General features: G+C 41.3%; 1 protein-coding gene across 8 annotated transcripts in view; it reads left to right on the top strand.

Moving 5' to 3' along the window:
• Positions 1-26,777, top strand: part of FYN (FYN proto-oncogene, Src family tyrosine kinase) — a 132,826-nt gene that overhangs the window by 88,732 nt on the left and 17,317 nt on the right. For 3 of the 8 annotated variants that reach the window (XM_040550585.1, XM_040550582.1, XM_040550583.1), the window contains 9 exons: positions 6,261-6,518; positions 7,111-7,207; positions 10,697-10,795; positions 12,058-12,161; positions 16,449-16,598; positions 19,699-19,863; positions 24,538-24,717; positions 26,317-26,393; positions 26,490-26,643. In XM_040550585.1, the coding sequence (XP_040406519.1) occupies positions 6,272-6,518; positions 7,111-7,207; positions 10,697-10,795; positions 12,058-12,161; positions 16,449-16,598; positions 19,699-19,863; positions 24,538-24,717; positions 26,317-26,393; positions 26,490-26,643 (1,273 nt within the window). In that variant the 5' untranslated portion in view covers positions 6,261-6,271. Of the gene's footprint in view, positions 1-3,692; positions 3,773-6,260; positions 6,519-7,110; positions 7,208-10,696; positions 10,796-12,057; positions 12,162-16,448; positions 16,599-19,698; positions 19,864-20,334; positions 20,491-24,537; positions 24,718-26,316; positions 26,394-26,489; positions 26,644-26,777 lie in introns of all 8 variants that reach the window. The other 5 variants (XM_040550586.1, XM_040550587.1, XM_040550588.1 and 2 more) reach the window with 3 other exon arrangements.

Genomic DNA, 26,777 nt, shown 5'->3' with positions numbered 1-26,777 from the left:
CTGCAGGCAAACAAGCTATTAAAATGCAGAGATTTTTCTGTTCGGCCCACTGAAGGAGAAACTGGGGGTGGAGCTTTAAAGGACTCCTTTCAAAAATCAAATGAATGCAGCCCAAGCATTTTTCAGTGCTGTTTTTCTTGTGAAAATGCACTTTCAGTGCATTCATTGATCCTGAAACACACTTGACCTGGTACATACAAAACTTGAAGTTTTGCCCTGTTGTTTCAGGCATACCACATTGCGTATGTGAGATTTTTTACATATTCTTAATAGTCACAATACATCCAGTTGTAGGATTGAGTCTTCTCTGATCTCCATTTTTTAATGCAGTATGATAGGTGTAGTACACGTGTAGATTTGCAGGAAGCCTATACAAATCCCCGTTCTCCATCGTCTTTTAAGGCTGAACCAAATCTATCACATTACAGTAAACTTCCCTTCTGTCTAGATTGAGACGTTAGTTACATTGGTTCTGCTGAGTATAAAAATGGTATGTATTTATACAGAAATCAGTAACGTACCAGCCCGAGAAATAAAGAATAACGCTCAACAGTTCCAGTTATGTTACAACATTTCTTGTATCTTTCTGCCCTGCTCCATGACTCCCATAAGTTGTGTAATCCCTGGTCAAGCTGGAGGCAGTCCTCTAACAGGTCTGCCAGGGCCCAGTACTCCCTGACCGGTTTCTTTGAGATATTCCATGTGTTGCTTTTGAAACAGGCCCAGACTGGATTCTGGAAATTCAACGTGCTACTATCAGCGTACATGTAAGTCAACGAGAGGTCAGTTATCAGGCTCCGTGAGAATTCCCAGTCTATGTAGGACTAGTTTTAAGTGCCCATTTGTTGCCCATTTTGGGATGCCTTCCTATGGCTTGTAATAGTCAAAGTGGGTGAGCAAGAGTTTCCTGAAAATTGGATTTTTTAACGTGTCTCAGGCTTCTGTTTCAAAATACTTACTCCATTGGTTTCTCTCCGGGGAGCTACTAATGGTGACGTGAAAAGTAAGACATTTCAATTTCAGGATAAATTTATGTGTTGATTATTCCCTCTATCTGGCCTGCAGGAGGCATTTCCACAGAAAGCTGAAATCTCTTTTAACAGTTCTTGTAGTTCTTATTCTTGGAAAGCCTTTTCTGCTCTTCTTCATCTTCACGATAACCCAGAATGTGGCATTTTGAATATTAAATCCTACTGTAACTCATGAAATTTGGCTTATTTGATGTCACAGACTGATAATTCTGTGCTGCTTTCAGCAAAACATAAAACACCAAGAAGATATTCCTTAGAGGATGTTTTTCTTCACTGCCATGCTGGATGCAAGCCTTGGTTTGATTAGCAAACACATTCACCACAGAGGCTGAATAAAAGCCAAGGATTTTGTTCTTCTGATTCCCTTTCAAAATGACTGTTCTTTAATTTGGCTTTCCTGCTGGTACTTTCCAGTCAAGATTTGTAAGGTTTGGTCGGAAAAAGACAGTTGACAGTTACCGTTCATCCAGTCTTTCTCTTTCATATCTCTGACTTACTTGAAAGAAGTTGTCCTGAAAATGCACAATCAGATTTCCTTCCACAGAAAGCTGTGCAGAGGAAGAGGAACAAAGCCCTGTAGGCTCTGCACTCACTCCCCATCTTTCCTGCCGATTGAAGCTCTCTCCCCTGGGGTGATCTCCATCCCCAGGCAAGGGATGCCAAGGAGACCATGGTATGGGTGGGAGTGTGCAGAACAGTGGGATGTTTCCCTGCATCTCCCTGTGTACGTCCCTCAAGCATTTCAAGGACCCACTTTCTCCTAGAATATTCAAAAAAAAAAGCATGTTTTGGAAAAGCAGGTTTGGGAAAATTCAGTATTTTCAGCCACTAGTTGTAAAATCTTATGGAAAAACTTCTGATGCTGTGAAGCAATGAATTTACACTGGTTATCTTCCCATCCATCTCTTGATGGTTTACAGCTGCAGAAGCTAGAGTAGGCCATGGCTTATCAATACTTTTTACTTTTCAAATATTACACATTGGAGCTTTTTCTTTTAAAGTAGAAATATGAAAAACAGACTTTTTCTTTCTAGTACTCTTAGACTTTCCTTAGGCTTTGATTACCAAGCAGGCAACAGCACCAAACATAATTAAGGAGCTATTATTATATAAAATAATTAGTAGTGATGAAATTAATTTTATATCTTTGTCAAATAATGGCATGTCAAATAAATTTGTCAAATAAATCCATGTGGGTGGAAACTACTCTTCTGGTTGAACTGATGTTGGATTACTTGCAATGTAAATGTTAGAGTCCAAGAAATGTAACAAGGTCAAGAAAGGAGACAAATAGTGGGTATTTTCACTTGTCTCTGAGGAAGTCTCAAAAACCATGTAAATGTTTTGTATTTTAATGAAAACACATGTTATATTGCCCGTAAAAATGCATCTTTAAAACAAACAAAAGCAATACGTTTGCATAAGAAAAGTTAATTTTAATTAGGCTAGTTACATACCTTTTAGCAGTTCCAGTGGCAAATTATGATAATGCTGCATGACCCCATAACTCGTGCATCTGAGAAATGCTGCCTTTCCTAATGGAAATGGAATAAAATCTTGTTCCTTTACCGTAAGTTGCACAGCACGTTGGTTGAACAACACTGTGTGCTCGTCTCCAGAGAATTCAGTGTAAAACAGCTCCAGATTTTGTTTTTTTGGTGATCTCAGAGCTGGCTGAATAACTCCAGCCTTACAGAGCTCCAAGTGCTGACATGCAGGGTGAGGAGACTTTAGGATATGAAATGCCTGTTCTGTGATACCGAAGGAGATTGGGTTTTGGAATCCATTCATTGACACAAAGGCTGATGCTGAATGGAGGTTATATTTATTGTCTAGGAAAACCCTGAGTTAGCTGAAATTGCTTGAAGCGTGCACATGCATACATGTATTCTCTCACATTTAAACTCCCCCTGACACAACTTAGCTAGCTGACTTCTTTCAGCCAGGAATAAACAACTTCCAAGGACTTGGCTCAAAAAGATGCATGCATGTAACACCCTCTGTCACATTTTACAAGAGACTACAATCAAGTAGTCTTCATGCTTGGATTGTCTGGACACTGTGACAGACTGGAAAGGGGCAACAGAAAGAAAAAACCCTTTCTGTCAGTCACCGACTTTGCATCAAATTTTCCTTCCCTGTGTGCTGCCATTGCAGCAAAATATAAAGGGAGAAAAAAAAAAAACAAGGCACTGATAATTCAGTGGTTTTCTATTCGTATCATTCCTTATAACAATAACCCCCCCAAACCATTATTATTCTGAGACTGCTGGTACATACATGTACCATCTCCTGGTTTATTCACTTTCTTCAGAATTAATGCACTGAAGGATTTTATTTTTGCAGCAGATTTGTAGTTTTTACTTTTTCCTCACCATCTGACTAAAATTAGTAAATCAAATGTCCTGACAGCCCCCATGACTTGATATGTGAAATCTTCCCAGATTTCAGTGGAGGGTTTTTCCCCTGCTCAGCTGAAAGTTTGCAAATGAGCAATAGGGCTAGCTGAACAATAATTCTCTCATATATATTTTTTCATGTCTGCAAAAGCAGCAGCCACAAGAAAATCTCTTTCTCCTGTACTATTCTAGACTTCGTGTTTCCCATCTCTTTCTTTTACTTTCATTCTTTTGCTTTCTTTTCTACTTTTTTTTTTTCCAGTGAAAACACATGGGAACAAATAAGAGGAGAAACAGAGCTGGGAGAGGGAAGGGGAGGAGGCACTAGAGTTTCACAGGGAGGTAAGGTTTCAAGGCAACAAAAAGGCTGCTGAGATTCTGCATTAAATAGTAAAGCCTGCGTTATCACTTCACTGGTTTGAAGTGAATGAATGTATGGGCCTGCACTTGCACCTATTAATCTGAGCACTGCAATGGCTCGCTCTTCCCCATTTGAGCCTCCTGATGGGGGATTCCCACACGGTGTCACCCCGTGTGGCAGCATTTGCTCTGCTGCCTGGGCCTTGCTTTCTGTGCACGGGTCCAAGCAGCAAGTCCCCGACCCATCCCTCCGACCCGATGTGCTGCGCTGGGCTTCCCCTCTCTCTTGCCCAGAGAAGCTGTGGATGCCCCATCCCTGGAGGTGTTCAAGGCCAGATGGATGGGGCTCTGGACAACCTGGTCTGGTGGGAGGTGTCCCTGCCCATGGCAGGGGGTTGGAACTGGGTGGTCTTTAAGGTCCCTTCCAAGCCAAACTAGTCTACTAATCTATGCAAGCTGGCTTGGGCACCTCTGTACCCATCGCAGTCCCTGTGGGATCCTCTGAAGTCCCTGCCAGTCCCAGAAATGGAGAACCTCAAGCCCCGGCACAGTATCCCACACCTCCAGCCCCAGCACAAAAGTTTTGGTGTGGGCACGCTGCTGAGTGAATGAGAAGTCCTGAAGAAATGGAGAAATGCAAGAACACCACCTTCAAGTTAAGCTAAGAGCAGGAGATGGTGGATGTGTGCTAACTGCAGGCAATATGGCTCAGGGAAATATATTAAAATGGAAATTGTTTTTCAGAACAGGCTTGCAGAATAGCTGATGGTATCTTCAAATTGTGGAAAACACCCTTCAACAGAAGGTTTTTCTAATTAGGCTGGTTAGACTTACAGAGCAGGTGTCTAGGTGTCTGTGAACTGTCACAGACTAACAGGGAGCTACCGCATGTTTTTCAACCATTAGCAGCAGAGAAATATGCTTTTTCTGAATCCCAGGAGTTTGTCAAAGCTAATTTCCTGTGTTGATGTTGGGGTAAGGCATACAAAATAGCCAGCCTGGCAGCTACAGAAAAACAAGGATATTTGAAAAAGGATATGCTTTTATTTACTCTAAGTGACGGATATTGGCTGAAATGTGAAAAGAAATAAGGGGGGGAAAATGTGTTTTTCTTTTTTTTTTTTTACCTGAGCTGTGCATTTTCTCCCTGCCTATGTATATATTCTGGAGAAAGTATGTCCAGCAATTCAATTTTTAAAAAAATATTTTTCTGTTGTCACTGCTCTTTCTTGCAGCATGAGCGTCTAGAGCACAGTGCCTGTGTGCCAGGTTACATGGCACCATAGCTGTTTGGATTAAGGGTCCATCCAGACAGGTATCTGATTCCCTAGATACATCATGCATGACTTCAGAAACTTTGGTTTTGTGCCAAGATTCAGCTTGTGTCACAAGCAAAGAGTTTGGTAGCAGCAGCACATGAATCCTACAGCGCTGGAGCTCCTAGAGGAAAAATAGCAGCAGGTAACAGAGCTGACCTGACAGAGGGCTGTGCCTAAACGTGGTGGCTCACCCTCTGTCTCCCTCTACTGACTGAGCTTCTTCACACAGAATTAGGCTCTTAACTTGTCTGCAGATAAAATTGCAAGAGATCAACCCTCCAGGCCCTTGCAGTGCCCCTTGAGGATGGTGAACATGAGGTTAAGAGAATTAGAAAACTTAGAGGAAACTTCTCCAAAGTGAACCTTCTCAGTTTCTACAAGTCAGGAACCTGGGCTTTGAGACCGTCTGCATTTAACGCATTAATTCCTCCATGACTTTCTCTGCTTTCTTAGATCATTTATGCTTTTGGCTACCCCAGCATCCGGTATCAAGACGCCTTACCCTTCAGTTCGGCAAGCATAAAGGAGCACTTCCTTTTGTTTTACATCTGCTATCTGATGAGTTCCCTCCTACTTTCCTGTGCTGTGATAATTATCAGCTCATTGTATCTGTTTCTCTGTCTGTCGCGCAGAGCTCCAGCAATGCAAAAAGGCCGTATTGCCTTTACATGAAGTCAACAGGAGCTCTTGCATGCTTGGCAATGTCAGAAACGAACAGTGAGTTAAGTGCCTTGCTCTCTGTTTTGGAGCCAGACCTGAATACCTCCATCAGTATTTTTTGACTGTCTTTGCCTGGCAGTTGTGCTCTCCTGGCAAAGGGTGAGTGAGGGAGATTTCTTCCTCCTACCCACCTGCAAGCAAGCAATTTTCAGCCTTTGAGCTGAGGCTGCTGTAAGAACAGGTGGGACCTTCTCAGCCCTGGTGGGAAACCACCGTGAGGAAGAATCTGATGTGAGCTTTTCCAACCCGCTGCTGTTTATTTTCAAACAGGTTGTCAGTGTTTTGATTTTTGTTGTTTTTTTTTCCAAAATAAATAAATAAATAAATGGCTTTTGAGCAGTGAACTTAGTTTGATCCTCATCATATGCGGGTTTGAGAGAGATATGGTGATCATAAATCTATGAACGGTTCTCTTTTCCTTTCTCCCGTAGGATTTTAGATAATGGGCTGTGTGCAATGTAAGGACAAAGAAGCAACAAAACTGACTGATGAGAGGGATGGGAGTTTAACGCAAAGTTCAGGCTACCGCTATGGCACAGATCCCACGCCACAGCACTATCCGAGCTTCGGTGTGACTTCAATTCCAAACTACAACAACTTCCATGCCACAGGAGGCCAAGGACTGACGGTGTTTGGTGGAGTCAACTCCTCCTCTCATACAGGGACGCTGCGTACAAGAGGAGGAACAGGTGACTTTCAAAGTCTTGTTTCAGTGCACTCGTTGGGCATCAATCACATTATTTCACTGGGGTCGCAGCTGTCTTGGCATGCTCTTTTGTGTAAATGCAACCTCATTAATTAGCGCAAAGAGTTGAAGTTGGGGTGGAGCTGGGTCCTCAGCCCTGCCTTTGCAAGCTTGCAGATGCTAGTTTGCTTGGGAGATGGGAAGTTACAGAAAAAGCTTGGCCAACTGACCACCTCATCCCTCTACCAGGGAATGGAAGGTGTGGTCTGAGGCACCTCAGGTGGTTAACAGGAGATATTTGGTGTAGGTGTGTCTCAACTCTCTCTTCAAAAACACCTTGCCTACTTGGTATCCCTGCTTTGTGTGTGGGTGCCAAACCAAGAGGACTGATGAATCCTAAAATCTGAAGGAGGTGGTGTGCCCACTAGCTGCACGAAAGCACAAGGATTAGTAGGAGGCTAAAGCAGGAGACTTCAGTTTATTTTTCTCCCCAGCAACTGGAATGGCTTACATTAAGCTTAGCCACCTGCTCTCTTGAAGCTCATTTTTCTTCCGTTTTTGGTGATGGAGTGTAACTCACCTATCTTCTTCTTTAGGTGTAACTCTTTTTGTGGCGCTTTATGACTATGAAGCAAGAACAGAAGATGACTTAAGTTTTCACAAAGGAGAAAAATTTCAAATACTTAACAGCTCGTAAGTTTTAGGCTTGGGAATATGCTTTTTAATATTTTTAAACTTGTAACAGTGACAATTATATTTGTCTGCTTATGTTATTAGTAAAATATAATGTTGGATATTCAATATATGTAGGGCTTTTACTCTACTTGTTTACTTGTCTTTGCCTTTCAAGTGTTTATTATAGAAAAACAACAACTCAACCACATGCAGCTTTACTTCAAAAGTAAGCATTAGATTGTGTAATTCACTGCTTACGTTTCACAGTAAACTCACATTCAGACCTGAGAGTACCAGCTCTGTGCTTTACCAGAAGCCACAGAAGTTTTGCAAGATTTATACTAGCACTTTCTGCAATCTGCTGCAAGTATCTCTACACAAGAACAAGCTAAAAACCAATTCACAAGAGAACTTGCACAGACTTGCATGTCAACATACGCTTAGAAGTGACAGTTCTTTTTGTTTTAAAGGTAGGTGATACAATCTAAACTTGCTAGTAAGTTAAGTGAAAACACATCACTGTACAGTTGCATTTCATATAAAAACCACACTTTCATCCTGGAAGCCATCAACTTAAAATTAATTTTATTAACTGTCCAGAGGAAAAAAAATTAGCAATTTAAAATAACATCTAAAATTACTGTGCTACTGACCTATATCAGAACATCTTTTAATTCCTGGCTTAAAACATAAAGTTGAAGGCTAGGTACCATGTACAAGTGAAAATGGGTTAACAAGCAAGTATGTAGCTTTTAGAGGCTTTGTAATATTGCTCTCATCTTTGTTTCTTATACTATGTGACAGTGAAGAAAATTCATCCCTGGTGCAGCTCCTGTTAATTTTAATAGAACAACTCCAGGCTTGGAGCTGGCTCAATGTGAATTAAAGTGGGAAAAAAAAATAATCAGGTAATTCTGGGGAATATTTCATGAAGCCATGGAGCTGAAGACCTTTGATGTAGATGAAAGCACAGAAACTTCAGTTACAACTAGTAGAGGGAGCAGCACTTTAAAGACCTCTCTACTTCTGAATTACCACTTGGAAAAAAAAAAACTTTTTAAAAGTATTATCCTTTTTTTTTTCATGTTGCCCACTGCTTTCCCAACTTTATTATGTTGTAACCTGAAATAAGTAGAAATTGCATGCATTGTGAATTCCTTACACGTGCTAGCTGATGAAATCAGAGGGTGCTCACACAGACGTGCTGAGCAATGATACTTGGAGTCAGTGGGACAAGAGAGATTGTGGGTGGTTGTGGTGCAGGCGTTTTAATGCAGGTAATTACTGCCAGGAGGAAGGGTTTTTAAGAGAAAAAAAAATCATTCAGTGACTTTCCTGTAGGATTACAGATGCTCAGTTCCCATTGCAGCCAGCTCTGCTTATAAATACTGGACCTAACCACGCTCCTGGAGAACTGACAGCCAGGCTGGGAATCTCCAGGGAGCAGCTTTTCTGTGAGAATGTTTTGTCTCTTCACTTATATCAGAAATGACATGAAAGCAGACCATTTTTTGGAGTTTACCACTGCTGCTCGCAACAAGTACAAAAGTGCACTAGACCAGTTTTTCGGGAATTTTTTTAGAGGGTCGGGTTTTTCTTATCTCTGAACGAATGAAATTTGATTTGCGCTTTGGGTGAAAAGTTCAGGTCAGCACCACCTGAAATGGCACACAGAGGGCATCCCTGCCATTTGATGTCAGAAGTGGTCCGTTTCTGGGGCGGTTCAGAGCAGACTTCAGAGCTCAGAAGCACCCCACCATCCCCACGGCCACTCCTGCATGCCCTGGCTAGCTGCACCGACTAGCCTCCTCCTAACTTAGGCTCATCAGGTGGGTGTCTGCTGTATTCTTCCTCCTTTCTGGCAGAGCTTTGAGAGATTCAGGCTTCTCTCTCAAAGCAGAGGGGGGTTTTCCTGATGTTAAGATCTAGGGCACGTCTTTTTTCCCTCCCTAGGTGCGATGAGATACCTCCATCTAGTGGACTGTCTGTGCAGTAAGGAGAATAAATGGGAACTAGTGATAATGGTACAATTCTGCTGGCTGTTCATGACAGCCATCAAGGAGCTGGACTATTTATCAACCATGGCATGGCATAATCTCTCAGAAATCATCTGCAGAAGCATATGGGGGTAGTGTTAGCACTTCAGTTGGTAAAGTTAGGGACATAAACAGGGTCATTTGTCTGACATACTAATATACACGTAACGTGTATTAAAATAGTGACAACTGCCAGCATCTAGAAAAGCTAGTTGTTCTTCAGTTTTTGAGCTGTAGGATTGGAAACATTTCTCTTTTTTTTTTTTTTGATTCATCACAGCTGTTTTCTAGTTGTTTTCTGTATTCTTTCTAGCTGTAAAAGAAAGTGGAGTTGAAAATTTAAAATAAGAGAGCTCACCCTCACACAACCTTTCATGCCTGTTTGTAATAGTCCAGACAGTGTACTTTCTTTAACTGATTGCTTATTGAAGAGGCAGGATTTTCTGAATTTTCTGGCCACGTTTGATAATAGCGTTTATTAGTAAAAGCATAATTTAGTGAACAAATCTTTTTCTTTTCTTTTTTTTCAGAGAGGGAAACCAAGAATTTTCTAAGCAGTCCAGAAGCAGAAAAAAAGAATGCTTGTTAGGAGCAGTAGGAGTTACATATCAGGGAATTTGGTACTGAGAACCAAATACAAATTGCTAAATCCCAAATCATTGCATCCTGATAAATATTTGTTAAAGCTGTGAGTTGTATGCAGCAACATGGGCTGTCTGAAGGACGATACCATGTCCCACTGTACACGTGTATGACAAAAATTGATGCTGAGCCTGTGGAGCACTGCCATAAGGTGGTCCTGCATGGACTCCTTCATATTTAAATATTGTAGAAAAATGTGTTTCTTTTTTCATATTTAAATACTGTAGAAAAATGTGTTTATTTTAAGTATTTAAAAATGCAGCAAAGTCCTTTGCTATTTAAGGTATCTCCTCCAGGTGGCCAGGAGAGGTAACCTAGAGGATGAAGTGTGATCTTTAAGGGCAACCTAAAACTCTGTGTTGATAGGTGGCTTTTTATTGTCTTGGGGTTTCAGATGGATAATGCTCATGGAAGTTTGAATGTCATGTTAAAATTAGCAGTGGATCTGAGTGTGTTCAATTTTGCCATTCTCCTATAAGCTCTCTCAAGGGTCTATATTAGAATAATTGCTATGCAGACAGTTTTCAATATTCCAGTCCAAATTCAACCGTAACCAAACCAGATTTCACTGGGTTGTTACGCCTGTTTATGCCATTATGCTCCATTTGGAAGGCTACGTTCCTAATAATTAGTGAAGTAATAACGGATGCAAAGAAATATGTAGATTATCGTGGCTGAGATGCAAACAGCTTTCTCAGAAGTACACCCATGACACAGAGAGGAGCTGCTGTGAATTCCTGCCACACACGTTGCAGGTGCTGTTAGCAGTAAGAGCACTGTCTGTACAGCTGTGTCTCTCTCTCACTTTTCCTCACATCTTTTTCTGCAGGGAAGGAGACTGGTGGGAGGCCCGGTCCTTGACAACAGGCGAAACTGGTTACATTCCCAGTAATTATGTGGCTCCAGTCGATTCCATCCAAGCAGAGGAGTATGTTTTCTTTTCACTGTAAAGACCCATTAGTGCTGTATTAGAAGAAGATTTGAGGAGTTTGTTTTGATTGATTGCAGTGATTTTTCAAATGGCTCACATTATTTTTATTTCAATTCTTGACTGCACTGATAAATAATTAGGTAATTAGTAACAAAAGCAGCACAAGCTCAGTGCTTTTTCAATGTCAAAACATAGGAAGAAAATGTAAAGGAACACTGGTCTGCTTCCTTTATTCGAGTGTCAGCTAATTTCAAGCTTTAAGCAAAAGACGCCCTTGCGTTTCCTGAAACGATTTGCAAAAATGTTTGGAGTCAATTAGTGTGCAAACCATCTCAGAAACGGCGCACATTGGATCAACGTATACCTACCTATGCCTACAAAGCATAGAACAGGACGCATAATGAGGACATATCTATGCAAAGAATGGAGTGATGTGTGTATCCATGTTATTTCCAGTGTCAGAGTTACATTGGAGTAGCTTATGTGTCTGAGCAGGTAGAGCATGGCAGTGCCACAAAGCATGGCTTGTGGACGTCTGTACATTTTCTGAATCAGCTCTGCAGAAGGCCATGGACTCAACTGTTGAGCTGCTACAGTTTGTACCTTAGTTTACATTTTGCTGTAGTTCATTGGCATTTTTCTGATAACTCAGTTATAAGGATACAGACATCATCTGGAATGGCTCTGTCTTGATTGCTTGTGAAATCAAAAAAATATATATTAATTGCTGCCGGAAAGAAAAAGGTATTGAAATTATAAAAGCTTTATAGAACCACAGTAAAGTGGTTGCATCTGGTCCTTCTACTGAGGTTTCATAGCTGTGCCAGAGCAAAAAATGTTGAATACTAATCTGTCGCTATGTAAGTCAAATATATAGTTTATAGAAATATCTGTAAAAATGCTGCTTTTCAGCAGCAGTGCATTTTTCTGCCCTCTTTCTTGCCTACTCCTTCCCACTCCAAGTCTTGCTTACAGTTTGTCCAAATCTGGCCTTTTCTGTGAGACACCAAACAAGCGTTCTCAGCGTCTACTGATTATAGGCTTAATACACAGGTTACAGTACAAAATGTACAATACCTCCTTCACAGATCTGTCACATTACTTCCATGCCACAATAAAAGAGACGTAGTATGACAATAGTGGTTGAATATACTTGACTAATCATAGTTTCCACAAATTGTCTACCATGTCTGAGCTCTGTGGCACTATCCGGTAATCCTATATAGCATTTTTCTTACTGTTTCTGATGTTTCCTTAAGGTGGTACTTTGGCAAACTTGGCCGAAAAGATGCTGAGAGGCAGCTGTTGTCGTTTGGAAACCCAAGAGGTACCTTCCTGATCCGGGAAAGTGAAACTACCAAAGGTATGCTGGCCGAAGCTTTTCTGACTACAAATGAGAAGACGTGAGAAAAAATCACACTAAGTTTGTAAAATACTGTTTTCAGTGCTATGAAGGCAGAGAAAAGTGGCATGTTGCATGTATGTGTGCTAGGGAATTAGATGGAACACCCTGAGTTATGGAGTGAGTGTTTGAAGCAGAGAACTACCCAAGTGCAACCCATGCCAAGCTCAGCCTGTGGCATCTGCAGTTCAAGTCGTGCTCAGGCAGGGTGCTCTGCTCTGCTGCCACACTCTGAACATTGTGCTGTCTCTCTGAATGTGTTGAGGTTAGCACCACTGCAGTGGAGCTGGGTGGAGACGGGCCCCTCAGAACAGTACTGTGGGGCTGACAGAGACAGAGCTGGCTAGCTTACTGGGAATAGGCGCTGGGAATCTGCAGTGTAGTTGGGGGAAAATTACTGCTTCCTTCAGAACAAGCAGAATATCTGGATCTTCTTGGCCGCAAGATGTAAGAAGTTTGTGGGGGAGGAAGATGCTGATTATTATTTTGGGAAGGTTAGGGTTGGTTTGTTTTTTTGTCTTTCCTCTCTGAAATGCTGGATCCCTGGGGAAAAATAGTTTTAAATTCATAGACTAACAATGAGAAAACTTTAAAGTACTTATAATGAATACATTCAGAAAGTATTCGGCTGTATACATTCTGTTGAAATCAAGTGGAAGGATGTATTCTCCTCCTCCCCTGTAAAAATACTGGAGGCATTCCAGTTTTCCTGGTGGGTGCTATCATTGCTTCTACATTTAATTCGTGAGGCCTGTCAACATCTTCTTCAAAGCTTCGTACGTATGGAAAGATCTTTTTAACTCATACAGCTGTTGAGGAGAAAACATGCAACTAACTGAAAACAAACTTGGCCATTTCTCAACTAACCAGCAATCTGAAAAAATAGCTTTGGGAAGTCACTGGAATTAAGTTCTGAAGTCTAATGATGGTTCATGTAATTAAAGCACTGAGTCGTCAATGCTTTGATCAGAGTACACTCTGTCAGCTCGTGTTAGCATGCAAAGTGGTTGGAGTCATGGCTGGAATAAGGACTTAAAGGAACACCACTTCTCCCTTCTCTGTCTGAGCTATCTTCAGGTGCTGCATTCTGCCTCCTGAATTTGTCAGTTTTAGAATTTTGCCTACTGCAGTCACCGGAATCCTCCTTCACTGTACCAACCTCGGAGGACCATTAATGATACAAAGTCAGCCTCAACGTGCTGTTCTTTCAGACAGCTGATTTCCCGTCTTGCCACCCCGCAGCTTCATCATCCCTTATCTTGCAGTGAGACATTCACAAGGACCAAGATATGCCCAGACTTGCTCTTTTTCTGCAAATAGCCTCCACCTGTCCATTTTCACCAGCAGTTGTTGCTGTGTATGTGAGAAGCAGGCAGGCTTCTTTCCACTCTGTGCCGAGTTTAAGAACTCTCTAATACAAGCATGCTTGGATCCTAAAAACAAACACAACATTGTTTCTCTAAACCCTGTTATCAGTTTAGTCTGTTCTGACCTTCTTTACACAGTGATAAGGGATATGTTTTGCAGGACTGTTTACGTAGCTAAGTAAGTCAGGTTTTTTACTAGAGCTTCTTGTAATTGGGGAAAATGGAGCAATCCATCCATCATGGTGGGGTTTATGGCAGCAAGCTGAATTTCTCTGCATTAAGGCTTAAGGCTTCCTGCATCTTCAGGCTGAGTTTGCATCACAGCCGTTGGCAAAAACAAAACATGCATGTTTTTTGTCAAAAATGCCTGTGTCCCTTCTCATCTTTGTGGTGTGTAAATATGTTCTCAGAAGACAAAAAAGGGAGTTTGTTGTTCATGGGAAAGGAAAAAATCATCTGGGAGGACTGCATGGTGCATTCTCCACTAAGCCTTCCCAAAGTGCCTTGCCCCAGCTAGTCATCTTGGGCTTGAGGCAGGAATTGTTTGGTGACCTAGAATTGTCCCGTCTGCTTTAAATAATAACAATAATAAAATTAATCAAGATCATATTAAAAGTATCATCATGGATGACTTCACCGTGAATTTAACCTCCCTTGATCATGGTCGCCTTCTCTCCTTACTTCCAAAATAAATCAGTCAGAGCTGGCTTTTCATTTCTTTCAATGCCTCACTACCAAGGTACTTCATCAGCTCTTGTCTGGATAATCCTTCACCTGGTTTCAATCTCCACCCTCCAATGCTGTCTGGTTTTAGGTTTGTTTTTTAAAAAATTCATTAGAATGATATATTGTAATGTCATATTTCTACCCAAATTTTTATTATGTGTATCTTTTATATTTCAATCTATCAGCGGATAATAATGAGTAGTCTAAATAATCAACAGCCTAAATAAATGAATAATAAAATCCATCTTGGTTCTTGTTTTTGTCCAGATTTGAACTAAAGCTCCAGTCCTGCAACTTGATCTGAGGTCATCGGGGGTCCATGAAGGGCCACCCACGCAGATCTGATTGCAGACCTGGAGCCAGAGATTGTTTACATTTTCCTAAAGAATCTGAAATAGTGACCAGATAGGCAGGGAGTGTGACTAAAGAAAATACAGCTGCTGCTGTGTTTGTGGATCAAAACTCACAAATGCAGAGGTGGAAAACCCTGCCTGGAAAAATTTGAAAGTAGGCAGACAGTGTACAACCAGCAGTGCTGGTACAAGGCATGCACGAAATTAGCTTGCAAATCCCCCAAAAGCTTTGAACTCCTAGCTTAGAGAGATGTCCTTACTTAGTGGGAGAATCTCCTCAGAAGAATAACCTAAACAAACAGTATTTTTCTACACTTAGAAATAAAAACCCTGTCACTTCTCTGAGGGTGTCTGCCATTCACATAAAACAGAATCATGTGTGTAAGTGCTGGCTCTGTTCCTCCTATTTAGAGGATAAACAACAGGGAATTTGAGAAGTCCTTGGTGTCACGGAGTCAGGGTGGAGAAGTTTTGTTCTCCACTGCTGCTCCACTCAGTGGTGAGCCATTTACCAGTGTGACCTGTTGCAGTATAACACAGTCAGATAAATTTTAGAGTTCCATAAAACATCCTCCTGGGGAGACATCCAAGAAAGACATTTTATATCAGGAATCTTAACCACGTAACTGTGGGGTTTTTTAAACTATTTCATTTAGCTGAAGATGATTCTGGAGGATGTGAATCTGTTGTGTGTGTTGAAAAGTACTGTGATTTGGATCATCAGCAGTCAGTGCCATCAGACTGTAGGAATCATTCTACCTTTCAGACTATCCAAAATTGTCTGCTAGTGGTTTTCCTTCCCTGTTCTTAGCTGAAATGGTTACCAGCGCAAGCAGCCTGGACTCCAGAAGGAGGACCTTTCTGACATCTCTGCAGCTGCCAGTTACCCTTGTATTTTTCTTCTAATGCCTGAATTATCTTTGAATAAACACAATATCCATCTAAGCCCCGAGTGAAGACATGACTTCACTGCCTTTGAGATGGCCATGTTTTTGCTCAGAAAAGTGCATTGTGCTGTAAAATATGGCTTCATCTTTGAATCTATGAAGAACCAACAGATCGGTGTCACTGTATCTCGAATAGGACCGTGCTTCAAATTAAGACGCCTGAATGTGCAGGTCCCCATGTTGGTGGCCCAGCCTGTGGGAAAACTGCTGCCAAGCAGAATGTCTTGAGGCATCTCACATGGCCCCTAACCCCTGTGGTTGGGGGCAACTGCATCTGAATCCCATCAGTAAGCTCTAGAGTTCCAGCATGGATTTGTGAAGTGAAATTTGCAATTCCTGCAGGTCTTCTGGTGCATAGTATTAGCAGAGTACAGCCTTCCCAGGACTGTGACGTACAAAGTATGCTAATTTGTTTGCTCAGTGTTTGTAAAGAAGCTTGGGGTCCATCTGGGTGACAACACTACCTGTATATAAAGTCATTATTTCCAGTCCTTCCTATGAAAATCTTGACATTTACCACCTACTGGCATTTACCTAAGGTAGAGTATTTGCAGTGTGACCTGGCACTTAAAATGGGAAAAGTCAATTTAATAACCTGAAGCACTAAATGTTAAAATCTGAGTTTTCATTTACATAGACATCCTGATTTCTTTCCAGAAAAGTATGAAAGAGACATGGTGTGAACACTAAAATTTCTGTGATACCTACTTTAATGTTAGATTCTCTTGTTATTTTCAAGATACAATAGGTATTTTTGAAGCAATTTCTATTTCACTTTATAACAAATGACCAGCAAATGAAAATTTGTGTCTAAAAGCTACTTACAATTTTTTCTTTCTCCTTTTCTTGGAACAGGTGCCTATTCCCTGTCTATTCGTGACTGGGATGATATGAAAGGAGATCATGTCAAACATTATAAGATTCGCAAACTTGACAATGGTGGATATTATATCACAACTCGGGCACAATTTGAAACTCTTCAGCAGCTGGTTCAGCATTATTCAGGTAACTTTTCAGATAATAGGTAGCACTCTTTAGTACTTTAAAGCAAGTGTTTACTGCTGAGCTGACGGATGTGTAAGATGCCCTAAAGAGTCATTTGAGCTATGTCTCTTGCTTGTTGTAATGCATCTTCCATTATCCCTTTCCCATTACAGTTATAAATGGCTTTGAGTGCTGTTCACAGCATACAGTGGCTGAGCTTTTAAAAGCTAGCACTCTACTGAGGTAAAGGCTTTGCCTGCTCTCCCTTTTCTAAGCAAACTCAATTTGACTAGCACATCTGAATTCCCTCTGCATAAGCGAGTGCTAATATGTACCTTTTGCGGCACAGTATTCCTAATAAAGCAAATAGGGAATTGCATTGTGGAATTCAGTCACTTAAAGCAATGACCAAAAGGTTTGCATATATTACCTGACTCAATTTTTCCCATTGAGTTTGTGTTCATTGTGCAGAGTATTTACATTTAAATTTTAATTGGTCTAATTTTAAAAATAAATACAGCAAGGCGGGTGTTTCTTTATGCATACTGTGTCCACCCACCAAGCTCTTTTTTTTTTTTCTTTCTAAATTCCTGTGATTAAAATGTAACGTGAACTATTCAACCCAAAAGTGCATCCTGCTGTCACTGGGGACTGGTATACAATAGTTACAACTAAAAAAACCCCAGACCTCTGCATAAGACCACTGGTTTTTATGTAGAAGATTGCCATGCTTCTCAGCATGGGCATTTTCAAAGCAGAAGTTTGAATTTTAAATTATTCTTTTTATTTTTTCCTCACTTTAGCTTTTCATAATATTAGCAAGTGACCCCAAATGCTCACTGCTCAAAAACTTTTCATAAATTTTACTGGGAAATCAACTTCTTTGTGGGGTGTTTTTTTCTGTATTCTTTGTATTCTGTCTGCTGTATTCTTATGCTATTCATACTAGACATCTGGCTGTCTTCTCCGCCCAGTTTCTCGTGGGTGTATGCTGCCTGGGAGAATTTCTAGCTGTTTCTGGTGACTCTGCATTAAACTAAGCTAAATAATGTATAGAAACTCACATCTAAGCATGATAATTTTCAAACTCCTTGTACCAACTGGTGTACATCAACTTTTAGTTATCTGTGGTCAAAATATTTGGGTTGCGTATTTCCCATGCACAGATGCAGAGACACATTTATCTCTGGACAAATATGGAAAAAGTCATTTCCTTGCAACACAGAGACACAATTGGTGAGATCCATGCAGGGTAGCTCAGGAGTGCATGGTACAGACCCATCCCACAGAGGTTTCACCTGCAGTCTCCCATGCCCAGGTAACCTACGCCCAGCCCCAGCTGACTCAAAACATAAACACTGTCTCTAACTACCTGCTCAGCACTCTGGATTCAGGGAGATAGATTTGTGACTGCCTAGATTTACTTCTGGAAAGAATTCAGCGATGCCCAAATGGCTCTGTAAAGATCAGTGTGGTTCCTGAAGAACCACTGCAGAGTCCATAGGTCAGTGCCACCAGCCTTCATCCCATAGCTGTCCAGTCCTGGGTCAGGAGCTGGAAGTACCAAGTGTAGCTTTGCACAGGCACAGCCCAGGTATCCCTACACTGCACTCCCATCACATTGCCGAGTAGCCCTGTTATCCAGACTTATCCCAGCCCCTGCTTACCTGGATAGTAAAATTACCTGCTTCACAGATGAGATTTCCAGGCCAAAAATATTGCGACCCACAGGGTGTCCTGACATCAGGCTGAAGTCCACTAACAGCGCGCTTGGAGTCAGAGCACCATTCACCATTCCCTAACAGCAAGTCTTTCAAGAATAAGTATTGTTCTGGTGCGCGCAGCCCAGGCTTACAGGAGCACCAGCATGCCAAGTTGTTTGTTTGTTGTTGTTGTTTCAATTAAAGAAGACAAGGAGGTCTTGAAAACCTCTAGTTCTTCTCTGCAGCTGTCCAAACTATAAGGAAGCTTTCCAGATACTGTCCATATTCGGAGTAGTCCCTACCCTGATACTCCTATTGCAATTATCTTGGAATAAGATGTGCCAACTGACCAGCTCATCTTCCCGTGTTTTGTGGGCTTTGCTGTCTTGCTACAGGAAGCCCAACGTTCATGTCAGGGTGTCTCTGGGGACTGACCCACCACCTCATAACAGCTGTGCTGAGGAGGTAGAGTGTGGTGTTGCAGGAACTTCGGTGTTTGCCCACCCTGTGATGCTGAAACAAGCTTTTCACCTTCCCAGAAAGAAACCTTGCTCAGCAGAATAAGGACTGTATTTGAGACTAAAAAACAGTAGCAGTTCCCCACCTTGTCCTGCTCTACTGCCCCTGTTTTAAGATACAAGCTTCTCTGTAAGCTTTATATCATAGTCTACTTTGTGCTGCACAGTACATTACACAACATGTATGTAAATATATATATATATATATATATAAATCATTGTTTTTACTCTGGCTAAAATATTTTGTGACTTTTGTCACAGTTCAGTCTTCTGTGAAGCTTTGCAAGAAATAAGTGTAATGAATCTGCCCCAAATGATGCAGGACTGGCTTCATGTACTAATAAAGGTCTGTTTTATAAATAATGCAAGAAAAAGACTGCTAGAGGATACCCAGAAAAATACATTTTCACAGAACAGGGTATAAAAAATACCTTTTCAGAGGTCACATTAAAAAAATTGCAAAAGCTCTGCCTAATTTTCATCACTGTGATTCTCAGAAAAACTGAATCTTCCCTATGTTTCTTTTACTTAGTTCAGGAACAAATCAGCTTGTGAATTACTGATGATTTTTTAAAAGTTATACTGTACTATACTATACCAGTTACTTATGCAGTTATCTTAATGCAGCTTTGTGGGAGAAGGGAAATCCTGAGTCCACAAGAGAAACCATTGAAGGTCACCTTCAATTGCAGGCTGTGGAAGCAGAAACTAAAATATTTCCTGTTCTGTCTCAGATGAATATGTTTCAGTGTTCAATTTCTAATCTTCCAGGATGCTTTGTGGTATGCAACTAACAGCTGTTGTGAGTAGCATTGTTTTTATGCTTACTGTTTTTGTTTCATGTCACACTTTTTTTTCTTTCCTCTTCTTTGCTGTTGGCTTCACTTCTGGCTCCATCAGAGAGAGCTGCAGGTCTTTGCTGCCGCTTAGTAGTCCCCTGTCATAAAGGAATGCCAAGGCTTACTGATCTGTCTGTCAAAACCAAAGATGTCTGGGAAATTCCACGAGAATCCCTACAGTTGATCAAGAGACTGGGAAATGGGCAGTTTGGGGAAGTATGGATGGGTATGGAGCAAAATAATTATTCTAAAATAGCTCTCTGTGTGGGGATTGCAAGATGGAAGGTGAAAATGTAGGACATCGTGACCCACAAGAAAAAAAGAGCAAAGCTCAAATTGTTAGGAGAAATACCTTTGGAATCACATCTTTGACCCTGAAATTATTTAATCTTCAACTTTTACTGTAATTGATGGCAAAAGAAAACTGAAATTTCATGTTTCCTTGGAAGGCTTCAATTATGACAAATTACCACCATTTTAATAATAAATCACAGCTCACATAGCAATCTGTTAATTATACCAGTGAGCCTTTTTCTGCAAGCTAATAAAAAAAGTCTTTACCTTCAGTATCCAAAAATCAGTGTTTGCAAATGAACTTTAATGCAGCACTGAAATACAACTCACCTTCCATCTTTCTCAATGCATGCATAATTTTGGATTATAAGTGTGTTTTTTTTATTAATTTCCTCTCCTATAGAGAAAGCTGATGGTTTGTGTTTTAACTTAACTGTGATTGCTACGAATAATACCCCACAAACTGTTGGATTGGCTAAAGATGCATGGGAAGTTGCACGTGATTCATTATTTCTGGAACAGAAGCTTGGTCAGGGCTGTTTCGCTGAAGTGTGGCGTGGTAAGGCAGAGAATATATTTTGCTTTGGATGGATCTTTTAAGGCCCTCTTGGCTGAAATGAGCATTTCAAGTAGAGATCTTAAAGCTAAAAGATCAGAATAATACAAAATGGTAGTCTATATCACCTCAAATAGACATACATACAGTAATCCCCATGGAAACTTACTTTGATTTACACACACTGATACAAGAGTTTAGGGCTTTCAACTTCATTAATTGCATTGAGTTTATTTGAGTGACTACACAGTTGTCAGATTTTAAAATAGAAATGATGCTAAACTTTTAAAGCAGAATGACTAACCAGAAATTAACCTGTTAAACAGACATTTTTCTTTCCTCATTTGTTTTAGCATTGGTGGGGTCAGACCCTGAAAATGCTTCCATCCCCTCCCCCAGACTTAAAACAAAGTATCAGCAAGCTAATATTGTCAAGCTAGCTTTCCCGTGCATCCACTTCATTAATTCCGTTTTGAAATTTGTATCTGCAGCAGAATCCTATAACTCAATATAGAGACCAGGGACAATAGAGTCAAGACTTGCCCAGCCCAGCTGAACCCACACTTTGAAGTCCAGAAATACTGACATTTTCCAAATCCACTGACATTGTTTTCTGCCCACTTGCCAGCTTTACTTACTACTCCCTTTCTATGGGCCTCATTCTTTTAATGACTACAGAACAATAGCAATTAAAAATATATATAAATCTTAGAATAGCCATAGCATTGAAACACAATGTAGTGGCCATTTAATAAGAGGTGGGCTCAATTTTGGTGCCAAACTGCATTCTGTGTAGCCTCTTTAAAATGTCTGATTCAAATAAAGAATCACCATATGTTGTTTCTTTACTTCATAGTCATTTGGTGGAGTGCTTTGGTCATTCTTTTTGTTGCAGCGACACAAAGAATGTAAAACCAAAATAACCAGTGGGTTCTCCTGGGCTCTTGCAGCTGTTTTCCGTTGCAAGACTACAGCAAGGAGCATGGCAGCAAGTCTCTGAAATTTGTAGGATGTGTTTGAGCTATTACCAAAAAAAAGAAAGATAAAAACAAACTATGTTTTATGTTAGCATCCCTATATAACTGCAGTTTCACCTTTTTGTTTTCCATCTTGAATGCACGTGAGAGTTTCAAGTTGATGTTAATAGTTAGTGGTCAGCTTTTTGTGCCATGGATCTTAAACTGTTACAATAAGCTAAAGTAGCAAATGCAATTTAAAAAAAAAAAAATCAGCTATGAGAAATAAAGTGCCAGGTGCCAGTACCAAATATCTGTCAGAAATGGAGAAAATATTATTACAGTTGTGACATTATTTTTCCTAATGTAAAGTAAAAATGTTAATAGCCCTGAAGCGTTACCAAATTGGAATAGATTAACACAGTAAAAAAAGAATAAAAAAGACATTAAGTAGTAACTAACTACCTGCAGGAGGAGTTCAGAGGGAGGGCTCCACTAATGACAGTTATTTAATTGTCTATGCGATATAAAGATACCAAAACACAACAAGAAAATTCAACAATTTAAATTGGATGAGAGAATAAGCTAACCTTTTTGTCTGATTTTCTTTTTTCAACCAAAGGTAAAATCCTAGTTTATTAATGTCAGTGACAAAAACCCTGGTGTCCGTGAGGCTCAGGTTCTGCCCCAGTTTGTATAACTGGTGGTGCTTCTGCGAGTGACTGGGACCGAAGCGCTTTGCGGGTCCGTGCGCTCTGCGGGTCCGTGTCTCAGTGGCTCTATATGGGACACACTCCCTTTCACCCATCCCAAAAGATTTTGGCCACTCTGCTTGAAATTAGAAGGGCATCCATTAGAAGCTGCATCCTTCCCAGCTTGCACGTTAGTGCCACTGAAGTGGAGCCCTGCTTCAGCTGTGAGTTGGAGGACTGGGTGAAACCAAGAGCTCAGGAGCCTGCCTTAGGTGCTCAGGACATTACTGCAGCACCAGCAGTGGTCACAGCACCTGGCACTGAGCTGGCAGAAGAAAACCAAGGCGCAGCGGAAACCAAACTCACACTGCACACTTCTGGCTAATATACATCTCAAGCCCTCCTCAAACAGCCTGTAGCTGCATGAGCAGCAGTCCTGGAAGCAACAGGCAGCACTCGCAGTGGCTCCCCCACCGCTTCTCCCCTGCCCCGGACGAGGCGAGATGGCAGCTGGGAACTGCCTGCTCACACAAAAAGCGACCCACTTCATTTATGCCCTGGCAGGCTGCAAAAGCTCACAGTGAAGCTATTTTGGCTTAGCCAGTTCCTGCGCAGTGGCTGAGCCACGGTAACTGATTGTCAGTGTGCTTTTCACAAATAAATACTAGGCATTACCCTTTTTGTTGACACCTTAATGTACAGAAGCTAGATTTGAGCCTCAATCTTCAATGTACTTTGTAGGTCTTCTGCTATTTTCATGCTCATGTGCAGCAGAGTAGATTATTCCCGATACAATTTACATCTGAAGTCACACAGTATTGCTCTCCCACCTTGTTAAAACACGGCTTCCTGTCAACAGATCACACACTGTATGGGATCTTTGGGATCCCAATTAGAAGAATGGCACGGCAGCACTCTCCAGTCAGTGAGTGCTCTATAGAGAGACGATGGGAAGAGCGTGGACTGCTTGTAACTGCATAAAAAATATTTTTTTTATTTATTTTAATAGTAACTTAAAAAAAAAAAAGCATTTACCATCGCTTCCATTGCATTTGGCTCCTCTTTACTGTAGGACCATAGCAGTGAATTTATCAGTAAAGACAGTCAAGAATTTTTCTGAACACCCGTAGTTCTGTGTGTGTCTGACAACTCCACAACGCTGTATGAAAACACACAGCTGAGATGTTTTCGTCTGGACTTCTGCCAGCTCAGAGAGCAAGCTGCTGGGGATCCTGCGCTTCCAGGGCTGGTGACTGCAGCCCTCGCTGCAGGCTGCTGGTAGCTCAGGGCTCCCACTCAGCTCCACGGCAGCCCAGCCTCTGAAGCAGGGTTCTGGGAAACCTGCCCCGGGGACAACCAGAAGGCACTAGGGAAGTGATATTTCTGCCCGCTTTCATTTTCTGCGCTTTCCCTTCCCCTGCGCCCCAGAGAAGCCTGTTAACGTAGGTAGCTGTTTATTTTTTCCTTTCCGGTCCTCCCTGTCCTCCTTGCAAATTCCCAAGTGCCACCCCACCTCTTGTGGGAAGCCCTGAGTCAGCCTTCCCCAGCTCTCCCCAGGTCCTCGTGCAGGCTTTTGGGGTCCAGAGCCAGGTGCCTGCCTTTCCTTTCCCTGCACCCCAGCACCCCAGGGCCCTTTTGGCTCTCCCTATCCTGGGGCCGGTGCAGGCACAAGGATGCCCCAGCTCCTCAGGAGCAGCGCTGGCACATCCTCAGCCCCTCTGCCCCACTTGTGAGGGTTGGTAGATCATGATGGTGGACCACGTCAGTCCTAACCACAAGCGGAGAACAAGGTGAGGTGGGCAGGAACCTCCTCATTTTCAGCCAGCAGCTGCCGGGCTTCCAGGGGCGAGGAGGGGAAGGGAAAAGACACATTTCGTTCTGGAGACAGGCCCATGTTTGTGAAATGAAATCGATTCAGAATTTGTTCCTTGGGAATTTTTCTTATATATTTTTTTCCTCTGACTCAGAAGAAAAACAAAATGTCAAAATGTCTTGCAAATGGAAAGTTCTGGGTTTAACCAGTTCTGTTATCCAAAATCTGTGACTGGAGCTGTGTTGTTGTCTGGAGTCATTACTTATTAGCAGGGAAATACATAAAGATGGATTTCAGCAGTCCTGCATTTTTTACTCAGAGGAGGTTTCCGTGGACATCACTGGAAGCGTTGTCTGAATAAGACAAGAGAGATCACACCCCAGTGCCAATGGGAGTATTATTTTTTGGTATAATAGAAAAAGACTAAAACATGAGGGAGGCGTGGGAGGAATGTAAATGAAAAGGCAAAATGTGAAACCACTCTTAAAAAAACAGTATTGTGTCCTTGCTAGTTTACTCCTCCGTTTTATGTATCAGTCAGAAAAAGGAGCAGAAGATGTTTAATCTAACTAAATGTCTGTGCTTGTAGGTACGTGGAATGGAAATACTAAAGTGGCTATCAAGACTCTGAAGCCTGGCACTATGTCTCCAGAGTCATTCCTGGAGGAAGCCCAAATCATGAAGAAGCTAAAACATGACAAACTGGTCCAGCTTTACGCCGTGGTGTCTGAAGAACCTATCTACATTGTCACAGAGTACATGAGCAAAGGTGAAGCCAGAGCTGCTGCCCTTGATAACAGTATTTTTTCTTTGTCGAAGTTCAGAGGAAGTCTCTGAGTCTCATACAGAGTCATCCAACTCTTAATGGGGCCCAAAAACTAAAATCCCCTAGATGTACAAGCAAGAAACACATAAAGAAAGTTTGCGTGAGGTGGAGAAGCGAGAAGCCAGTGCATCTTAAGTGTTTCCAACTGCATCATTTTAATATATGATTTGCACATATGATTCTTTCCTCTTTTCTTTTCCCTGTTCTTTCCCCTTCCCTTTCTCCTTCTCCCTTCTTTTTTTCTTTAAGCTACCTAACTGGTAACAATGTAGTAAAATGAGAAAAGAAAAACTTTTAGCTCCATCAGATCTCCAGCAGGGGTGCTGAGAGTAGAGCAAAAAACTCTGCCTGTTTTGGAAAAGCAAAGGAACCAAATAGGAAACATAAGTTCTCACAGGGAAGTTTCATTGTACATTGGAGGATACACTGAATTTTTCAGTACATTTTTTCAGACTATTTGGAGTTGATTTTTATTTTCCTGGCAGGTACCTGCCCACCTCCCTGCTCAGAGGCATCCAAGCACTGACTAACTCACACTTTAATCATATGTCTTAGTGACAGGCATGTGCTTTTTCCCATTAAAAGAAAAAAAAAAAAGAAAGAAAGAAAAGAACAACTTCTCAAAAGCCTTTTGAAATGTGTGGTTTATTTTGGCTTAGTTTACTATTTTTTACTGTACCATTTTACGTCTTTGTTTCTGAGGTTGAGGCTGAGGATTTATCAAGGGAGAAATGCCTAATCATCTGTCTTTTCCCCTTATTTATTAAACCAATTCACTGACCTTATTTAAAGGAGACTGCTACACTTCTCCGTTTAAATAAAAGATTGGGAAGGGAGCTGTAGCATTCTATGCTATTTTTAAAAGCTACAGGGGACTTCCTTGCTTTTCCTTACAAAACGGAGTTGTGTCCGTATTGCTTTTGCTAAAATCACTTCCATTTGATCTCTGCTTGGTCTTCTCTAGTTTTGCACAGTGGTCATCTAAAATTAATGGTTCATGCTACAGCTAGTTTTTTGTTAACTACAGAAGGAAGGCTGCCAATAGTGTGTTACCAGTTTCCTAAAGAAAATTAGCCTTTGTTAGTGCTAGCCCATTTGGACTTACCAGGCTCCAGGCTGACCTTTCTTTTGGAGCAGCTTGAGCTGGGATCTGACTTTTTCTGTAGCTTGTGTGGCTTGGAACCAAGCTGATACTTTTCAGCGAGCTGAGGCCTTTTGAGAGCAGCAGGTATACAGTTTCAAAGAGCATTGGAAAAGTTAAGAAAGATCAGCTTTCTTAGTAATGGTCAGGAAAATTAAAAACAACTTTCTTTTTCCAGCAACTTTCTTTGGACTAGTGACATACTCTTCTGCAAGCCGACCTTAATGCAGAGTGAAACAAGTATAGTAGGAAAAAAAACTCTTGTGTTTGTTGTTGTTTTGAAATTGTCTGCTTGAACTCAAAGTATTGTTGTCTTTAATATTGCATATATTGTTGCATCTCCAACCTGATAGCCATTGTTTCCGTAACATTTCTGTATTGTGTCTACTTTGCATTCACAGGAAGTTTGCTAGATTTCTTAAAAGATGGCGAAGGAAGAGCCTTGAAGTTACCGAATTTAGTGGACATGGCAGCCCAGGTCTGTTTTCAGAGTATTGAGCATTTAGGTGCGCGTGTTGTGTAGCCCACTGATGTCCGAGTTCCTTTTAAAATGCACCCATTGTGTTTCACGCAGGTGGCTGCAGGCATGGCGTACATCGAAAGAATGAATTATATACACAGAGATCTGCGATCTGCAAACATTTTGGTGGGAAATGGCCTAATATGCAAGATTGCTGACTTTGGATTAGCAAGGCTGATTGAAGACAATGAGTATACAGCAAGACAAGGTACATCAGCAGCAAGAGTAGCACTGAGCATCATTTTTGTGACAGGGAAAGGAAGAGTAGAACATCATTTAAAAAAAAAATCTCTCTCCTGTGCTTTGGAGTTGCCTTCAGTAAATCTTGAACTCCTAGCCCAG

This window comes from Cygnus olor, chromosome 3 (assembly GCF_009769625.2).
Source record: "Cygnus olor isolate bCygOlo1 chromosome 3, bCygOlo1.pri.v2, whole genome shotgun sequence".
Taxonomy (NCBI): Eukaryota; Metazoa; Chordata; class Aves; order Anseriformes; family Anatidae; genus Cygnus; species Cygnus olor.
Note: the sequence above shows the minus strand (reverse complement) of the source record. Positions and strands in the feature narration are given on the sequence as shown.